The 18,457-nt window shown below is 38.3% G+C and overlaps 1 protein-coding gene across 2 annotated transcripts in view; it reads right to left on the minus strand.

Annotated features, from left to right (window-relative positions):
- Nucleotides 1-13,424, minus strand: part of GTF3C3 (general transcription factor IIIC subunit 3) — a 32,643-nt gene extending 19,219 nt beyond the window's left edge. For both annotated transcript variants that reach the window (XM_019974313.2, XM_070769711.1), the window contains exons 1-10: nucleotides 13,215-13,424; nucleotides 12,100-12,211; nucleotides 7,383-7,576; nucleotides 6,750-6,873; nucleotides 5,383-5,574; nucleotides 4,708-4,873; nucleotides 3,604-3,751; nucleotides 2,989-3,061; nucleotides 1,970-2,073; nucleotides 865-1,036 (exon numbers count right to left, since the gene is read on the minus strand). In XM_019974313.2, coding sequence (XP_019829872.2) covers nucleotides 865-1,036; nucleotides 1,970-2,073; nucleotides 2,989-3,061; nucleotides 3,604-3,751; nucleotides 4,708-4,873; nucleotides 5,383-5,574; nucleotides 6,750-6,873; nucleotides 7,383-7,576; nucleotides 12,100-12,211; nucleotides 13,215-13,316 — 1,387 coding nt within the window. In that variant the 5' untranslated portion in view covers nucleotides 13,317-13,424. The remainder of the gene's footprint in view (nucleotides 1-864; nucleotides 1,037-1,969; nucleotides 2,074-2,988; nucleotides 3,062-3,603; nucleotides 3,752-4,707; nucleotides 4,874-5,382; nucleotides 5,575-6,749; nucleotides 6,874-7,382; nucleotides 7,577-12,099; nucleotides 12,212-13,214) is intronic.
- Between the last annotated feature and the right edge of the window lie 5,033 nt (nucleotides 13,425-18,457).

Raw genomic sequence — 18,457 nt, forward strand, 5'->3', positions numbered from 1 at the left:
ACAGTGGACATGAGTCTGAGTAAACCCTGGGAGCTGGTCATGGACTGGGAGGCCTGGCATGCTACAGTCCATGGGGTCGCAAAGAGTCAGATATTACTGAGCAACTGAACTGATACTGATCTGTGATACATCTCAAGATATCAATCAATGTTCCTCTATTTATATAGAACTTTCTGCTACTATATAGTACTTCAAAATATTTTAAATATTAAAACTGGTCATTATACAATATTTGTAACAGAGACTATTCAAATTTTAAGGCATCTCTTATGTTGATTCAATAGGAAATCCTATTAGAATATTTTTGTTTTTCACACATTCCTGTAAGAGATTTAGTAGTTTTTCTCAAGCTGTTTTTCCCACTCTATAAACAATTTATTTCAGATTACTCTGGATTTAGACGCAGTGAAATAAATTGACAGATAAAATCCAATCTTCATTGGATTTGCTCAAAAAACACTGAAAATATATTAACTTTTCCCTCAAAATAACATTAAATATAAATCCTTAAAAGCTCTTCAAAGATTAGATTACACTCTAAGTCTGAAAATCTATTACTAAAAACCAGAGCCTAAGGTTAAAACAGGTAAAAGATAGGTATTTACAGTATGTTTTAATAGGGACATGTTAGTCCTTTTATTTCACTCAGGTAACATTAAGTGAATCATTCCCCAGTGCATTTGTGAGGGAAAATCAGTTAGTGGTGAATCAAGACAATTTAAAATACTGACTTTCAAAAAACTGCCCTGAAACCAGAAGTATTTTCACTAAGACATTGACATTTTATAATAACTATTACCATCTTGGGAAAGTTCTTGCCTGCTTATGTGATTAAAACTTTCCCTTCCTACAAAAAAGAATTACCTGCATGCCGAAGCCAAACCACTGCGAGGTTGTACCTTTCAGAGCAGACCAGTGCACTAAGGAGGGGAAGTGCAGAATTGTATTCACCAACATCCAAGAAAGCTTCAGCAACATCAAGATAGAGGTCTCCCATGTCTTCAGGGTTCTGTTCCACTAGTGTTGTCAACAGAGGCTAGACCCCAAAGTAACAGTCTGAAGTCAAGCATTCATTACAAATAAACACGTCTACTTGTATTTCTCTTTTTAACATATACACCAGTTATCTGAGGTGAATCTAAAAGGAGCAAGGCTTAATAAAAACAGCTTTACATGATCTCTTAAATCATTCCTGTGTCTCTATTATAAAGAATTCATACTGCCATCATTCACTCACTCAACACATTACTTCTGAAGATGTATTATAAGGCAGGCATTGCAGGAGCTAAGACAACACTGATCTGCTGTGCTCTCCCTCAAGCAAGTCAAGCAAGCCCGTGTCACAGGGCCTCTGTGTTTGCTGTTTCCCCAGAAAGCCATTCCCTCTGTTACCTGCTTGGCCTACTTTTTCACTTCCTTCATGTCATTACTCAAATGTTACTTTCAGGGGAGGCCTTTCTTCACCAATTTAATAAAAGTGCAACTCCTCCCACCCCCAGTATTTCCTATTCTTCTCTGATTTTTCTCCAGAGCACTTATCACCAACTAGCATACTATGTTTTATGTATTTATTATCTAATCCCATTAAATCAAAAGATCCATGAGAACAGGGATTTGAGTATTTTATTCAACACTTTATCCTAAAGTAGATATCGAGTATTTTTTTATTTAATAAAATAGTCTGAAGTCAGCAAAAGAGAACAACTGTCAGAAACTGCCAACTGTCTAAAAGGTCCAATCTCACATTCTGATCTCTGGATTATTCTCAAGAAAAACAAATCATTATAAGCCCAGTTCCAAACACTTAGCTTTTAAAAGACATTCACACAAAAATAATATGATGCTTACTGTGACTTCTGGTTATTAAAAAATGTGAAATCTAGGGTCAACTTATAATTTCCTGTATCTAAAGAAAAACATTATAGATTTGATCTAAAGTATCTCAAGTGCAAGTCTTAATGCTACTTACATTAAGTGGTTCAAGAATGTTGAGATGTACAAGGCAGACCATCAGCTTCACTGTGATGTCTATTGGCACACCATCAGGTATAGCACAGATAACGTTGTCACCGCCTGTGCATTAAACAAACAAAAAGTTCCTAATAATCTTGGAAAGTGGAGCAAATGAAGCAAACTGTACCTTCTATGTAAGACCTCATTTACTTTACTCAAAGCAAATGATTCTACAGCCAGTTCTAAGTTTGGCAAACTCTGGTTCTAGGCTCTTAAAATTTCCTTCGGTCTGTCTTTTGATTAGCAATTATCCTTCCTATTTTCCTAATACTTTATCCACTTGCCAAAAATCTACATAAACTCCCACACCTTCTATCAAAACCACAAAAAACTAGACAACAAAAGTGACAAATAAGGATATACGAACTTTCTTTTTTTTTTTCACTTTATTTTTATTTATTTATTTTTTAAAATTTTATTTTTAAACTTTACAACATTGTAATAGTTTTGCCAAACATCGAAACATCTTTTTCTTCTTGAATCCAAGAGCCTCTTTTTAGTCTTCACTACAAAAGAGACTGAGAAAGGGATGATCTAATACTGTGCTTACGTTTAAAGCAGAATTTTAAGTGAATGCTTAAGTTTGAAACAGAATTTTTTCAATCTGTAATAAGTTTGAAAAAAATTAGTAAAGAGCATTTTAAGCCCTTTTTAAAAAGTAAATTGCTTTAGTTTGAAAGGTTTCTGATAAGCTGCTCCATAATTCATTCTTTTTTCATGTAACACTATCAAGGCCCTGTGTCAATGACAAATGCCAAGTTCAAACAGATGTACTGAGGGGGGGAAAAAAGGACTAAAATCAAGTTAAAAAAAAAAATTACCTGTGAGTGAATACTCACAAGAAAAAGATATGCAATCTCTGTTAGGAAAAAACGCTTCTTGGGAAAACTTGCTATGAAAACACTACTAATTTCAAAATACCACGTTATGAACAAAAGGATTATGCACTTTCTCCTATGCAGAGGAAACTACAACCTTTATTCTCTTCCGAAGTGCCTTCTTCTGTAGTTCTTTTTTCCAGCACAATTCCAGAAAAATCTGTAATTACCTAAAAGTATTGGGGGGGGCGGGGGGGCGGAGCAGGAAATAATACATAGGTATATATGAAAAACTTTTTCACAATGCAAAGATTTGTACAGTTAATTCAAATAATCCTTAAAAGATATAATGAACTATAAAAAGCAATAGTATGTCTCTTTAAGAAGCCAATGTGATACATTAACATTTTTATATCATATTAACTAATGCTTCACTAAAAATACATAATTTCTCTATAGCAAACCAATCTAATTTTCCCAAAAGATTAAGAACTGAATCCTAACCATTAGTCTGCTGCTGAGTCTTGCTATGCTGAAGTACAGGCATACCTAGCATCTCTGATAACAGCAACAGCTTTTATCATATGGTAACTACATTTTATATTTCATACAGGATTATTACAGAACTTAAGTGTGTCCATACAAACTTTAAATGTATAGTTTAAAATAAATAATATAACTTAAATGAGGAATTGTCAATTTGTAAGAATTTCTAAAACAAAAAAAAAGTGCATGTTCAAAACCTAACAGAGAAACACATAAATATTCCTACCTCCAAAGCTCTGTCATATTGTTTATTAGAAATGTACAGTTCAGCTGCAATGTTAACATCTTCCATGGAGACTAGGCCCTGGTGTTTTGAGAGAGCTTCTTCGATTATGCTAATAGCTGAAGTAACATCATTGGCTTCATAGTAACTCCTAAAATATTAATGGCAAAAATTGATCAGTGTTTATTAATTCAGATCATAAAACTCATTTTCCTACACAGGCCCTCTATTAACTATGAATCTCATTTTCTTAAAATTTGGGAGGAGAAAACTCTTCTTTAAAATCATAATCAGAGATGATCCAGAGAAAAATGTGTACTGTCAGTATAACCGTGTCATAACATCAAGCATCTCACTCTCCCAAAGCTACCTCGTATCATTCTAGCTCACTCCCTTTGTAACTCAATGCCAATAACTTTTCTACCTCAATGGGATCTATAAAACATTGATCCTGCCACTTTTTACTGTGGCTGCACCATTCTGGTCCTCACTTTTCTCCTTCTCTGTCATCCAATATTACAATTACTCCCTTGTGCATCCCAATTCTCCTGCACTTCTCTCCCTTTATCAAGGTCATCTGATAAAACTCCAACTCTGATTAATCCAAATATGCCTGCCCCACCAGCTGCCCATGCTACTAAACTCTAAATTAATGACTAATGTTGGTAGCATGTGCCAACCTAAAGAAAAGTTTTCATCTTAAAAAGTCATTCTAGTACAGGCTCAAGATAAAATGACCGTAGATCTCAGAGCATAAATATTTCACTAGCACATTTGCAATAACTTAGTATTACTGTATACGTACATAATTTATAAAAACCTGGGAATCTAGTCATCCTTCAGAACATGTTCCATTTTTAAATTTCTGGGCACATGAAAGATAATCAAACATATAATACAATTTTTTCTAAACAATCACACAATCGACTTGGAAATAAAGTACTGGGGGAAAAAAAACCTCTGTATTTAAGCACAATATTAAAATACAGGAAGCAAAACACTTTCCTGAACCTCAATAAAAAGTATATTCATTTCAAATATATCTTTTGATTTCAAAAACAAGATGATTAATAAGAACATTTATGTATATTTCAACTTGAAACTTACTTTGCCATATCTCTAGTCAACTGCATAAATCGTTCTCCATCAGATGGAGACAAAAGGTTTAAAATACGCCTATAACCATCCATTGCCATTTTGTGATCTCCCATCTGTTCATAAAGGCTTGATCGCTCCCAAAGGTAACGGACATTAGTAGGTTCATATTTAAGTGCTAAAAAGAAAATAAGGAATATAAATTATAGATTTACTATAAAAGGGGGCTCATGGTAGGGTGTGACCCATCTTTTCAGAAAATCTATTAAAACACTCTAAGCTAATTTGCCAATGGAACCAATTGGTTTATTCCAGACTAAATCTACCTTCACAGGAATGCTAGACTAGGTTTGACCAAATAGAAGCCTAAAATCTCCCTATTAACCTCCATTTGGTCACTGAAGTCTAATATTAACTCTCAAGAAACAGCTTGGAACCAACACTGATCTTGGTGGGAAAATGAAGGTCTTGTCTTCAAACGACGGTTTTACTGTATTAGCTCAAAATATAAACAAATTTGCTGATAAATGTGAAAATATAGAGAGCCCAAATACTTACCTCTGGTATAACAGAATACAAGGAATAAATGTATTTCAATGAACAGCACCCCAGAATAGTAAGTACACTGATCATAAAATCTATTATATAACATTTTATCAAACAAAGCAAGAAAAACATTTTTATTACCTTTTGTGTAGCAAAAAATAGCCTGCTTAATATTGTCTTGTTCCAGGGACATTTCTGCCAATCTAACCCATTCTTCAGTGTCACTGGGATTTAAATGTGCAGCGATCAATTCAAACTGCAATGATTTCTCCATGTCACCTTGGTCCTCATATATCATAGCAAGAGTGGAAAATGGCTCATAAGCTAAAGGAGCTATAATGCATAGAACAAAAAAACAAATTTCATTGGCTGAGGGAAGACACTTATGCTAATATTAATTTCATGTTTCAAACTATGGTTCCTTTAATATTTATGCTTTTTAAAATAATTTGAACAGAATTATACAAACAGTATATTTGCTTTAGTGTATTTTCATATACTCTTTAGGATTTAAAAACTATTCTTTTCTCTAAGCAAAGTGTAATTTCATGAAAAACCCTACTCTCTACCACGTCCCCCTCATGAAAAGTCCCCTTTGATAAGGCTAAACATGGCTCATTAATTCAGCAAGTTCATCCCAGTGAGCATCAGCCACATCAGTGGGGTTAAATCATCATGATCCAGCTTCCACACTGAGGAGTATGGGATTAATGGAGAGAAGATATCTAACTAGCACCTAAACCCAGATCATCAAAGTGAAAAGTTAATCCACATTTCTGAAATAATGTTTATGAATTAAGTTTCTAAGAACATGAGGGATTAAAATCAAAGGTAACTGTCAAAATAAACAATTATAAACTAATAAAGGAACAGATAATACTGAAAAGGACCCTAGACTAAATGAAAGGAAATGCCAAAATATGTAAAAGATAAATTGAAAGTTCACTGTAGTAGACTGCTCAAGCCACTATGCAGGGCATCACTTGGCAACACACCAGGAAAACAAAATAATAAATGCAAGTGATTAGTCAAAAAGTGACTTCTAAAGATATCTTTCAATATGCCTGAGCTTTGCAGTTTAATGAAAAGATGATAAGTATATATTGTCTTTTATCAAAAAGTAGATTAAAATAATCTAACAGTGTCTGATTTGGAAAATGGTAGAAAAAGAATACTCCTCAAAAGTGGCTTTAAAGTAATGTGTTTGTCATATTTTAAAAAGATATATTATAAACATATAAAACTCCTAAAATGAAATGCTAAAAAACAAATTTTTTTAAAAGCCTGTTAAGAGTTCAATATATATTAATGATATTTCATTGAATCATACTCCGTGATTATCATTTTCTTGGCAATGATTCCTATTTAATGGGTAGTTATATCACTGTTATTACAATCACCTCCAAGCTCCTGAATATATTTTCCAAATAGCAGAGTGAAGTACTCCTCCCTTTGTTTTAAAAGTCAGACTATTAACATGCTATTGTCAATAATCCCCACATTAAAACCTTGTCTTATGATTTCCATGCACATCAATATTGCCTCTTCACGTTCTCCTCGAGCAAAGCGAATGTTGGCTTCACCCATGAGACCTCTCAGAGCTCTGGGAAGTTTACTCCGAGGTCTTTTCTCCTACAAAACAAAAATGACATTTAGACTCAAACAGAAAACAAACCCAACCCAACAAAACTTTCCTATAGTAGCAAGTTCAAAGTACAATAAAGTATTTAAACAAAGCAAAAATCAAACTGGTCAGGCATTACTAAATTACTAATTAGACCAAATGTAGAACTGGATGTTGCAAAATGGATTTATATGCCAGGAGATTTATGATGCAATCTACTGAAGATTCTCCTTTCAAATTTATCTATTCAGAATAAATTTGGTTAAAGAAAAATCAAGATACAATATAAACCTTTTAACAGCAAAATTATAGTAAAATTTGACATTTGTAATAATTAAGGTTTAACATTTAAAAGTCTCTAAAAATGAAACATAAGAAATTAGTAACAGCAATCTCACAGTATTTCCTTTCTTACAGTTGAATTCTTTCAGTATAAATGTATAAAGACTTTTTTTTTCCATTTCTGTGTCACATTTTTACATTCTGTTTATAAATACCAAAACAAGAAACACTTTACTTTCATCATTTTCTTGGTTTCACGATTGAGAACCATCTCCAATACAAACACATCGCCAGCAGTTGGTTGCTCAGGCGTTTCTTCCTCCTCCTCTTCCTCCTCTTCTTCCTCTTCCTCCTCCTCATCTTCATTCTCTCCAAGCATGGAAGCAAAGACCTTGTGAACTGACTTACTGACTCCATCTGATGTTTCACCTAAAGAAAAAGACATTGAGGTAGGAAACAAAAGCTTTAGCATACTCAGCACTTGAAAGAAAAACAAACGGTATAAATTTCTACCCCAGCATTACCAAACTTGAAAGTAAAAGACAAATGAACATTCCCAAAAACAATCCAAAGAAAGCTGTCACAAGGCCATGTATTTTACTCTGTAGAAACTGCTGACTCATCCTTTAGGCCTTATCCAGACATACAGGCAAAATTAAGTGGGAAATCAGAAACACACAGAATAATAGTTAAAAGCAGAGAGGAAAAAAAAAATTAAGGAATTTCAGGACACAGACCTACGAACTAACTAACCTAAGACCTAAGAACAAGTCTGGTGGTACATAACCAGGGCATATAGCACAGGGGTTTAAGGTGAGGCCTCTAGAGTCAAGCTGTCTGGTTTCAAACTTTACCACTATCTATTGCCAGCTGTTTTACCTTGGGCAAATTACCGAAGCTCTCTGTACCTGAGTTTGCTCATTTGTAAAAGGGGTCAATGGCTGGATGGCATCACTGACTCGATGGACGTGAGTCTGAGTGAACTCCAGGAGTTGGTGATGGACAGGGAGGCCTGGCGTGCGGCGATTCATGGGGTCGCAAAGAGTCGGACACGACTGAGTGACTGATCTGATCTGATCTGATCTGAACGTCTGCCTTACAGGGTTACTCGGAGTCTTCAAATATATATACTGAGAAAAATGCCCAGCATACAGTAAGAGCTTAATAAACACTTATTATTAAAACAGCATTTTTATTTCAGGAACAAAATAACATATTTCCTCTGTATCTGAGGAGATCACTACAGTAAAATGATTTCTCTAAGTTTATAATGATTATCTTGAATAAAGAAAAGTTTAGAAGCCAGTTTGTTGTTAAAGCAGAGATGTGGCATATTTTAGAAAAGCTACAACAAAACAGTTAAAATAAATGTACATAAATATATTTATTAAAAAATCCTAAAGCTTATTCACTTATGTAAAATAACCTCAAATCCCAAAGATGCTAGACAAATAAGATAGTCAGTATATTTAAGGGAGAATGAAAAAAAACCCACATGTTTTGAGGAACAAATATTATAGTAATAATTACTATGACATCATAATGATCATCTTCAAGAATTCTAAACACCCAAAATAAAGTTGTAAAACAAATCAATAAAATTTATTACAGTAACACAAAAAAAGTGAAAAGTCATACAATCATCTTGATACAGAGAAGCTTTTTTGGCCATGCTGCATGGCTTGCAGGATCTTAGTTCCCCAACCAGGGATGAAACTCAGGCCTTGGCAGTGAAAGCACTGAATTCTAACCACTTAACTGCCAGCGAACTCCCCCAGAGAAGCATTTGATAAAATCCGACACCTATTCCTAATAAAAATTTTTAGTCAACAGAAATGTAAGAGAATACCTTTAACTTGATAAAAAAAATACCTACAAAAAAGGTTCCACATGACGGGAGCCGGCGAGAGACATTCCACTCGTGACAAAGGTCATGAGGAAGGAGGCTCAGCATACGCAAAGGCGGGATCGAGCCTCGGGAGTCCCCCCGGATATTCTCGAGCATCTACCCCCAAAAAACCAGAGTCTGCCTACTTTATTGCTTTGTGCTCTCACCTCTGACTTTACTGGGGGCTGTCCCCTACCACCATCTCGCTCTCTCTGACAAAGAGTTAACTTACAGCTCCAATTAATAAAGTTCCTGGGCAATTAGGAGTGTTTAAATCCAAACCCCTCAGATGGCTCTCTAACTCGCCTGACAAGTTTACCCGGACTCCTACAGCTATGCATACGATTGTTTACAGTCTCCCAGCCTCGAGAGGCACAGGAAGCTTAAGATATTCAAATAGCTTAGAGCCTCTCAGAGAGTTAGAAACGGTCAGAATAAAACCAGTAAAAGATTTCATTGATGAGCCAATGCTTGCTGCCAGGTTTTCACATCCCCTGAATTGTACCCTTAAATGTGTATTAATTAATATAGTTGGTATATAGAAAAAATAAGTAGTGGCCTTGGTGTTAGTAACTTTAGACCCTTAAGGTAATAAATGCTTTCCTTTGTTGTAAACCCATTACACATCCGCCCTATAGGAATGCAATTTTATCTTCGGAAGATGGCGCCAAACCTTAAAATAACTACTCTTAGAGAAAATAAGTCTTACGGTTGATAAGTCTTTGTCGGGAGCCATAAAATGTTAATAGGCCTTCTGGCCAGAAGATGATGTAAATCACCTAAACCATTTGTATACGATAAATTTGCAGGAAAGAAACCCTGGTTTTTGATAAGGATCAAAAACTGCTGACTTTGCATCCCCTATTATCCTCTATGTGTAACTTAGGGTATAAAAGCCCCTGTTGAAAATAAAGCTACGGGCCTTGCTCACCAACCCTTGGTCTCCCCATGTCATTCTTTTCACATTCTGGCTGAAGTCTCCATCTGGATCGTGGATATCCTCTGCGACCATTTATTTGCCTGGGCTTCTAAGACCCACTCGAGAAGGTGTCTAAGGTGGGGCACTTTCCGCTATTCGAGAGGGTGCCTGTGGCCTCCGTGGTCAGAGCTAACCTGGTGTCACGGGTTATATTGATTTTCCGCGTAAACCAAGCTACTCAGCCTCTTTTCTCCATTGAATTTTCCTACTGAGCTATCCTCATTCTATTACTCTTTATATCTCTAATTAATATTTGAATAGTCGCCTAGGCCATCTCTCCTTCGAATACCCTGGATCAGCCGGGGCTGGACCTTGGCACCACAAACACAGTTAATGGCTAATTATCCAAAGACACTGGCAATAAGACAAGTATGCCTACTATCACCATTCCTTTCAAGATTTTACTGGAGTCAATGTAATAAGGGAAGAAAAATAAAGGCATAAAGATTAACAGAGAAATAAAATTGTCATTCACAGATTACATGATGATACATAGAATATCCAAAAGAATCTATGCACAAAACCTGTCAGAATTTATGAATTTAGCAAGGTTCCTGAACACAAGGTCAGTATACGAAATACGTTCCTAGGAAACTGGGAGCTTAATATCTTAAAGTGACTGTATTATTTGAGCTGAGTCTAGTATGCCTGACTACTCATGGTAAGCAGAAAGCAGTGATTCAAGTAACCACCTTTTCCGGCCACCTCTTAGTATTTTGGCCTGGAGAATCCCATGGACAGAAGAGCCTGGTGGGCTACAGTCCCCGGGGTCACAAAGAGTCGGACATGTCTTAGCGACTGACTCTCACTTTCACTGGCGGAAAACTGGCAAGCACCCCATGGTGCCTGCTACTAACAGCTGCACCTCAAAGACAACGTTATGATGGAAGAGCAGCTCTTACTCTGAGCAGATAAGGAAGGACTCACAGATTTTAGAACACCTTCAGCCTGCTTTTTCACTCCACTTGCCTAGCAAAGAATCTATAATCCTAATTTTCTCTCCTCTTTGCCCTTTCTTCCCTACTTGGTCCAAGGAGACAGACAAAACTTGTTCATTTTCTGTTTACCCGACTAGTGTTTTCTCTGTGTAAAGTCTTACTTGTTTGGAAGAAAAACAATCAGCCTCCATTTCTACCCCCTAGGGCCAGAAAGTTTAGCTTAGGTCTCAATTAGACCTTATACGTGAAAATGATAGTTGCTCAGTCGTGTCCAACTCTTTGTGACTCCATGGACTATGGCCCGCCAGGCTCCTCTGTCCATGGAATTCTCCAGGCAAGAATACAGGAGTGGGTAGCCATTCCCTTCTCCAGGGGATCTTCCCGACCCAGGGATAGAACCTAGGTCTCCTGCACAGCCTCCATTTCTACCCAGTAAGGCAAGAAAGTTTAATTTAGTTCTCAATTAGACCCTATGCCCGAAGTTAAATTCTAATTGATAGTTCCACATCCCAGATTACTTGATATGAATGACTGGATATCACAAACTATCATTAGTATTCTGATCAATCACCAGAAATTAGTAATTTGCTTACTAATTCATCACTTAGGCTCTCATAAGTTTAACTGGTCTGGGTGCAGTAACCAAATTTAGTATCTGGTCATGCGGAGCTGAGGACTGAATCCTGGAATGAGGTAACACACCAAGATATCTATGCTGTGTGTAAGGTCCCATGTGGACAGCCAACTGGCTTCCACTCTGACATTTCTATCTTACCTCTCATAATTAAAGAAGCGATTTGGAAGCCCTTTGTATAGAATTATAATTCATTACAATTTGGGGGAGTATAGCCTAGAATAATTAGCAACCACATGAGAGGGTCAATTTAAAAAACCGTGACCCCAAAAGGCTCCCCAACACTGATGCAGATTTGAAACCCTTCTTCACAAACATAGCCCACTAACCAGCACCATAATCAACAATTCAACAAATACATATTGAGCACCTAATTATATACCAAGTACTATGTTCCTAAAAAGCCAGGTATCAACAACAGAATACCACAGTAATTAAAAAAAATAATAATAACACTTTCACTAAATTATTAGATACCCTTAACATTTAATGCAGGCAGTGATCTTAACATACCTTCATTGGCATCTTTGCCCTGAGATTTGGTAGAGTTTATTCCTGATGATGATGGAACTTCAGAGTCATTTGGATTTTCTTCAACTGATGACTTTCCTTTTTCCTGAAGACTCTGGGATTGAAAATTAATTAATGACTCCAAAATCAAATGCACGTTTAGCTCTTTCCAGCTGAGAAGAGAACATCTGCCTCATTTTCTATTTCTATAAAACTTGAGCTCTGAACACATAGACAGTATGTGAAATCTAAATTTGAATATTGTCAAAGCATCTCATTGTACTTGGGTCTCATTCTTCAGTCTGAATCAGTCATTCGTAAAAAATAATTTTAAAAACCTTGATAATTTCATTAATCTACACATTGCAGTCTTTCTTTTTTCAGCCTTGCTTTTTAAATGAAAAGAGATGGGGCACTATTGGTTGCACGATTTAGGAAAGAATCCAACAGCTAACCTCAAAAGGTGCAATTACTTTTATTTTCCCTCCAACATCAAGTGAAGAGACATGAAAAAGTCATGTATTTCCTCATTTACCAGAGAAGTTTTTGTTATCAGACAAAAAAAAAAAAAAGATAATCCTGTGGAGGGTTACATCACACCATTGGGAGACTCCTCAAAAATGGGAGCTGAAACCACTCCGTCGGGAAATGGACACTGAGGCCTCAAGAAGAGAGGTGAGTTGCGCATTCAAAGTCACAAAAATAACAGCGGCAAAGCTAGGACTTGAACCAGATACAAACTGACTCTACTGTTTTGAACTCTACTGCCCACACCCCACCTCCATCTCCACCCCATTTAATCTACCAGCGTTAAGCTACTCTCAAGCGAAAAAAAAAAAAAAAAAAAAGTACTATTTGACAACAGTAAAAAGAGAAAGAAGTGGTTCCCACCGAGACAAAAGCTTTCTGGTGAGTGAAATGTTTTAAAGAGGAGGTTAGCACAGGGGTAATGTGAGAACCGGAGTTTCGGTAAAAAAAAAAAAGGGGGGGGGGGGGGGAGAAACTGCTAGAGGTACGCGGCCCGCCCCATAAGGGTGAATTTAGTCGGGTCCTTCACATCTCTTAAGTGTATTAAGGCGACAAGACAGTGAGAGCATCCAGGCCTATCATCTCCTCACTTTCTTCTCGCGGGTTTTTCTCTCCTCTCTTCTCCTTTCGAACTCCTCAAAGGAAATCTTCCCTTCCAGATAGTCGATGAGCTCCGGGCTGAACCCCGACATGCTTGCGGGGTTCTGCTACGCAGTCTCAGGAACGACAGAGAAACGGAAGAGCAGAGGCTCTCAGACGCTAACCCTGCGCCGAGCCGCTAAAAGCAAGGACCCAAAGTCCTTCTGGGAAACTGGCTCGGCCTGCGCCGAAGCCGCCGCGCTCAGGTTCCGCAGGAGCCTCTAATCCAGGCTTCTTCCGGGAGGCGTGGGTATGAGCGCGGGAGTAGGCGGGACCTGATCTGGACCCTCCCAGCTTCCAGGACTCGAAGCTTGCAACTGGGCTCAAGCCTCTGGTTTAAGCTTGTTAAGGAGTTGGGGAATGTGCTTGAAGAAAATGTTCCTTTGTCTACAATATTTCCCTCAAAAATATTTGTTTTTTAATTTGATCTTTGGTTGTTCAGTGGTTCATTCGTGTCCAACTCTTTGTGACCCCATGGACTGCAGCACGCCAGAGTTCCCTGTCCTTCACTATCTCCTGAGTTTGCTCAAACTCATGTCCATAGAGTCGCTGATACCATCCAGCCATCTCATCCTCTGTCGCCCCCTTTCCCTCCTCCCCTCAATCTTTCCCAGCATCAGGGTCTTTTTTAATGAGTCGGTTCTTCGCATCAGGTGGCCAAAGTATCAGCTTCAGCATCAGTCCTTCCAATGAATACTCAGGACTGATTTCCTTTTATGATTCACTGGTTTGATCTCCTCGCAGTTCAAGAGATTCTCATTGTCTTCTCAAACACCACAGTTCAAAAGCATCAATTCTTCAGTGCTCAGCTTTCTTTTTAGTCCAACTCTCACATCCATACATGACTACTGGAAAAACCATAGCTTTGACTATATGGACCTTTGTCAGCAAAGTGATGTCTTTGCTTTTTAATACCCTGTCTAGATTTGTCATAGCTTTTCTACCAAGAAGCAAGCGTCTTTTAATTAGTAGCAGAGCCAGGATTTGAAGCCTGGTCTATCTGACTCCAAATCCCATACTTGGAATTAATACACTGTCTCTCCCTGAGGCTTCCCTGGTGGCTCAGCGTAAAGAATATGCCTGCCAATTTAAGCCCTGGGTCGGGAAGATCTGCTGGAGAAGGAAATGCCAGCCCACTCCAGTATTATTGGCTGGGAAATCCCATGGACAGAGGATCCTGGTGCACTGCAATCCATGGGGTCACAAAGAGTCGGACACGACTTAGGGACTAAACAACTGCCTCTCCTCAGTGGAACTCTACGTCAACCTACACACTCCTATGCTTTATATTTTACACTGAATTATAACTTTCTCTAGTGTCCTATTCTAGAGACACTTGCTGTCAACATCTTGAGAACAGCACTACCTGATACATCTTAATGAACTTTCCTCTCTAGGCTAGTAATCTGTGCTTAAATCACATTGATGAACTCAACTGGATGGAACTGAAAGTGCCTTTGGAATGGGCAAGGGAGTAGAAGTATGGAATGCAGCTCAATATGAAGCTGAGGGTAGGGACAAGTTACAGGGAGCCTAACACCTGACTTGGCCACTAGTGCCTCTTTATGACAATCCAGATGCAGAAAAGCCACAGTTTGATGGCAGAATGAGGACCAGGACCAGCAAGAGGGGAACTCCCAGATGAGAGAAAAATATCTCACAGCTAGAAGTCATTCCTTTCTCATGATAAAGGATCCCCAGGGCCCTATCTGAGTATAAAATATGGGAAGCTAGCAAGGTAACTCACAGAAATTCCTAACAGGTAAATTCCCCCCTGAGTTTCTCCAGGCATCCAGGAAACTGCACTTGAGAGGAAGTCAAGAGTCTCTAGTCCTAAGTCTCCTAGGGAAAAGAAGGAAATCAACGGGAGAAGAACTGGTCATCTGGTAACGAGAATGTTCTCCCGAGACCCAGATGGCCTGTGTGCTCAGTCACTCAGTTGTGTCTAGCACTTTGTGACCCCATGGATTGTAGCCTGCCAGGCTCCTCTGTCCATGGAATTTTATTTTGTTATTGGATGCCTGGAATATGGGAGTAACAATTGTGAAGATATAGATTCACGTTGTGGAGAACTGGACAGGGAGCAAGGGGGTGACAGTTTTTCTGCTATGGAACACCTTGATGACCCTTATTTTATAGGTCAGAATGTATTATAGCAACATGTCTTGAAATTGTAATCTTTCTGCTTTTCCTTTCTCTACTTCCTTGTAAGTAATGTGTCCACTGGTGAGTCAGAGGCATCCACTTTACCTTGAGATGAAGTGGAATTGTTACAGCAGTAATGAAAATAGCAAGAAGAAACTTTTCAGACTTTCTGACTCATTTCTGAGAATCAAAATGAAATATCTGAGGAAAGGATAACACTGGATTTATACCATGACCACAGCATGAAGAGTACACAGGGAGGTCGCGACTCCCCTTTCTCAAGTAGAGGAGTCAAGATGGGGTATAACGCTTTTAGGGAGGCAGTTTTTCCACGGTTGTCTTTTCTGCAAAAGCTTGTCCCTGCTTTCACTCTGGGCTATCTTTTCAAGGATGTCTGGAGAACAAATAGCCTTGAAAGACAGAAATACTGTCTCCCTCTGGGGCAGAGGACAGATTTGTTTCCTGACCAGTATAATAAAGATGTTTCCCTCTGGGACAAAGGTTGGGCATGTTTGGGCATGTAGCCCCCTTATAAGAGTGAGGATTTCCTAAGTTTGGGGTTCCTTGGCTGTGGCACAAATCAACTCATGCCCACTAAACACCTGGACCCACCCCGCCATGGCCTCCATGATACTTTAGGGACAAGGGGAACCAATGCGAATGTAAAACTCAAGCTGCCTCCTGAGCCATGAATAACAAAATCTGTTGCCTCAGATCCAGGGATCTCAGGGTCCACCAAGATTTGTGAAATTGTAGCAGCTACTGTGTAGCTTGCAAATTGGACAAAATCTTGCACCCTTAATAGTTCTTGACCACACTAGACCTGGGACAGGGGCCAACAGGCCATGTCCTGGGGACAGGGAATGGGATGCTCATCAAAAAGGAGCAGAGTCAGTGTTGAGAGGCTGTCAAGGACCTAAGAAAGAAGGACTACAGACCCCTTGGGAGCCTAGATCACCTGCAGAACACTTAGCATTTTCATTGCAGGAAACACTAGTCTTCTGCTGATGACAAAATCAGTGAACAAAATCACTTCCCCAGTGACCTTCTAGAAACACAACTAGGGAGGTTTTTGTTGTCAAAATAATGGGGGAGGGGAATCACTAGTATGCCACTATATATTGTCTGGGGACCAGGTGTGCTAAATGGTCACCATGAAGACTTGTCCTTCCCCAAATGACAATCCCATCACTGTTGAGAAACTCTAGTCTAGTGGAGTGTAGGCCTCCCATCGACAGCTACCTGCCAGTTGTGGGGAATTTTTCAGCAGAAGGATGCATGCTGCTTCTCTGAGACTTTGCAAGCTCACAGCTGAAAGTCCCCTGTGGATGCTCTTCCTTTTCAAAGACCTTGAAACTGATAAAGCATTCCTTTTTTGGAGGTCTTGACAACCAGAGCAGGAGTGGTGAAAGGAAAAGGGAAAGCCAGTCCCTTTGGTATTTGAGTGGAACTAGACAGTGGTGAAGGATCCCCACCACTCTATCATTTATCTGAATAGGCTCTATTTTTATGAGGAATAATATCAATAATTATTTACATCCTTTAAATGGTTAAACAAAAAATCTTGGCATTAACTAGAAGCAGCTTCCATTACTGTGTGACTAATAGCAAAATATCACACATTTAGTTGAATTCAACAAGTATTTTTTGAGTGCTTGCTACATGCAAGGCATTGTAGTAGGTGCTGGAGAAATAAAAAAAGGCTTAGATATGATCTTGGCTCACAAATATCTCACAACTCTCCAGGGAGAACAGACACGTATATGACTACTTACATAGAACATACTGAACCAGATATATAACCTGTTCTTGCATATTTTATTATTCATATTCAATCATCCACCAAAAAAGCCACATAAAACTACTTTGGAATGTACAGACTAGTGTCATTAGGATTACAATGTTTGCTTCTGGCACGATGTATGGTTTTGGTTTTTGTTTTTGCAGAAATCAGAGAAAATGATACAGCCCTTCATAAAGAAAAGTAGCTGTTACAAATAAGAATATGAGAATCAGACCAATTCAGCCTGAGTTGGGGAGGGCTGGTGGAGGAAGAGCACTGGTTATGAAAGAAGGGAAATCTGCCTGTATCTACCCTCTCTTCCTATGGTTGTGTAGGTTCCTAAGATATCTGCTGTGGGGTTTCCCTTGTAGCTCAGTTGGTAAAGAATCTACCTGCAATTTAGGAGATCTGGGTTTGATCCCTGGGTTGGGAAGATCCCCTGGAGAAGGAAATGGCAACCGACTCCAGTACTCTTGCTTGGAGAATCGCATGGACAAAGAAGCCTGGCAGGCTACAGTCCATGGGGTTGCAAGTCAGACACGACTTAAGAGACTAAACCAGGATATCTGCTATAGCACAATATAGCCACCTCTGAACATCATGGCAGAGAACATCTCCCAGAGGCCTGAGCAACTCCTAAAATCCCATGTTTCTTTGTCTTCCATTTCAACTTAATTGTGGATATTCATTACTTACTCTCTCTTGACATGAAACTAAGACTGTGGGGTCTTTTAATAGAAATGTATATTCTTTGTAGGAAAAAGATACATTTTAAACCCAAATTCCTGTTACAGATAATTAACTAAAGTAAAAATGATCAATGTCCCTTTCAAATAAAAACACTGATGATAAAAAAGAAACATAGAACACAGCTGAAAGGAATTTCCTTTGACTTTATGGTGTTTTTGTAACCCTTGCAAATATATGCAGTGCTATATTGATATCTATGATTATTGAGTGGGGAAAAAACCATGCACATAAGTCACATATGTCCCAAAGCTCAAACTATTTACATGTAAATCTGGAAATACAGAATAAAATCATAACAGACTGATAAAAGTGGAGAGGGAAACACACACAAAAACTTAGCCATGATCAAGACTGAATTTTTCTAGTGAGAAGCTTCATCTGTAGTTTTAAAACCACCAGACTTCTGAAAGAAAAAGAAAACATTATAATGAAATAGAAATGAAGATTATACAATTAACCCAAAGACCCAAATATCAACATATTTCAGTGAAAACTCTTTTTATCTTCATTTCTTAA

This window comes from Bos indicus, chromosome 2 (genome assembly GCF_029378745.1).
Source record: "Bos indicus isolate NIAB-ARS_2022 breed Sahiwal x Tharparkar chromosome 2, NIAB-ARS_B.indTharparkar_mat_pri_1.0, whole genome shotgun sequence".
Lineage (NCBI taxonomy): Eukaryota > Metazoa > Chordata > Mammalia > Artiodactyla > Bovidae > Bos > Bos indicus.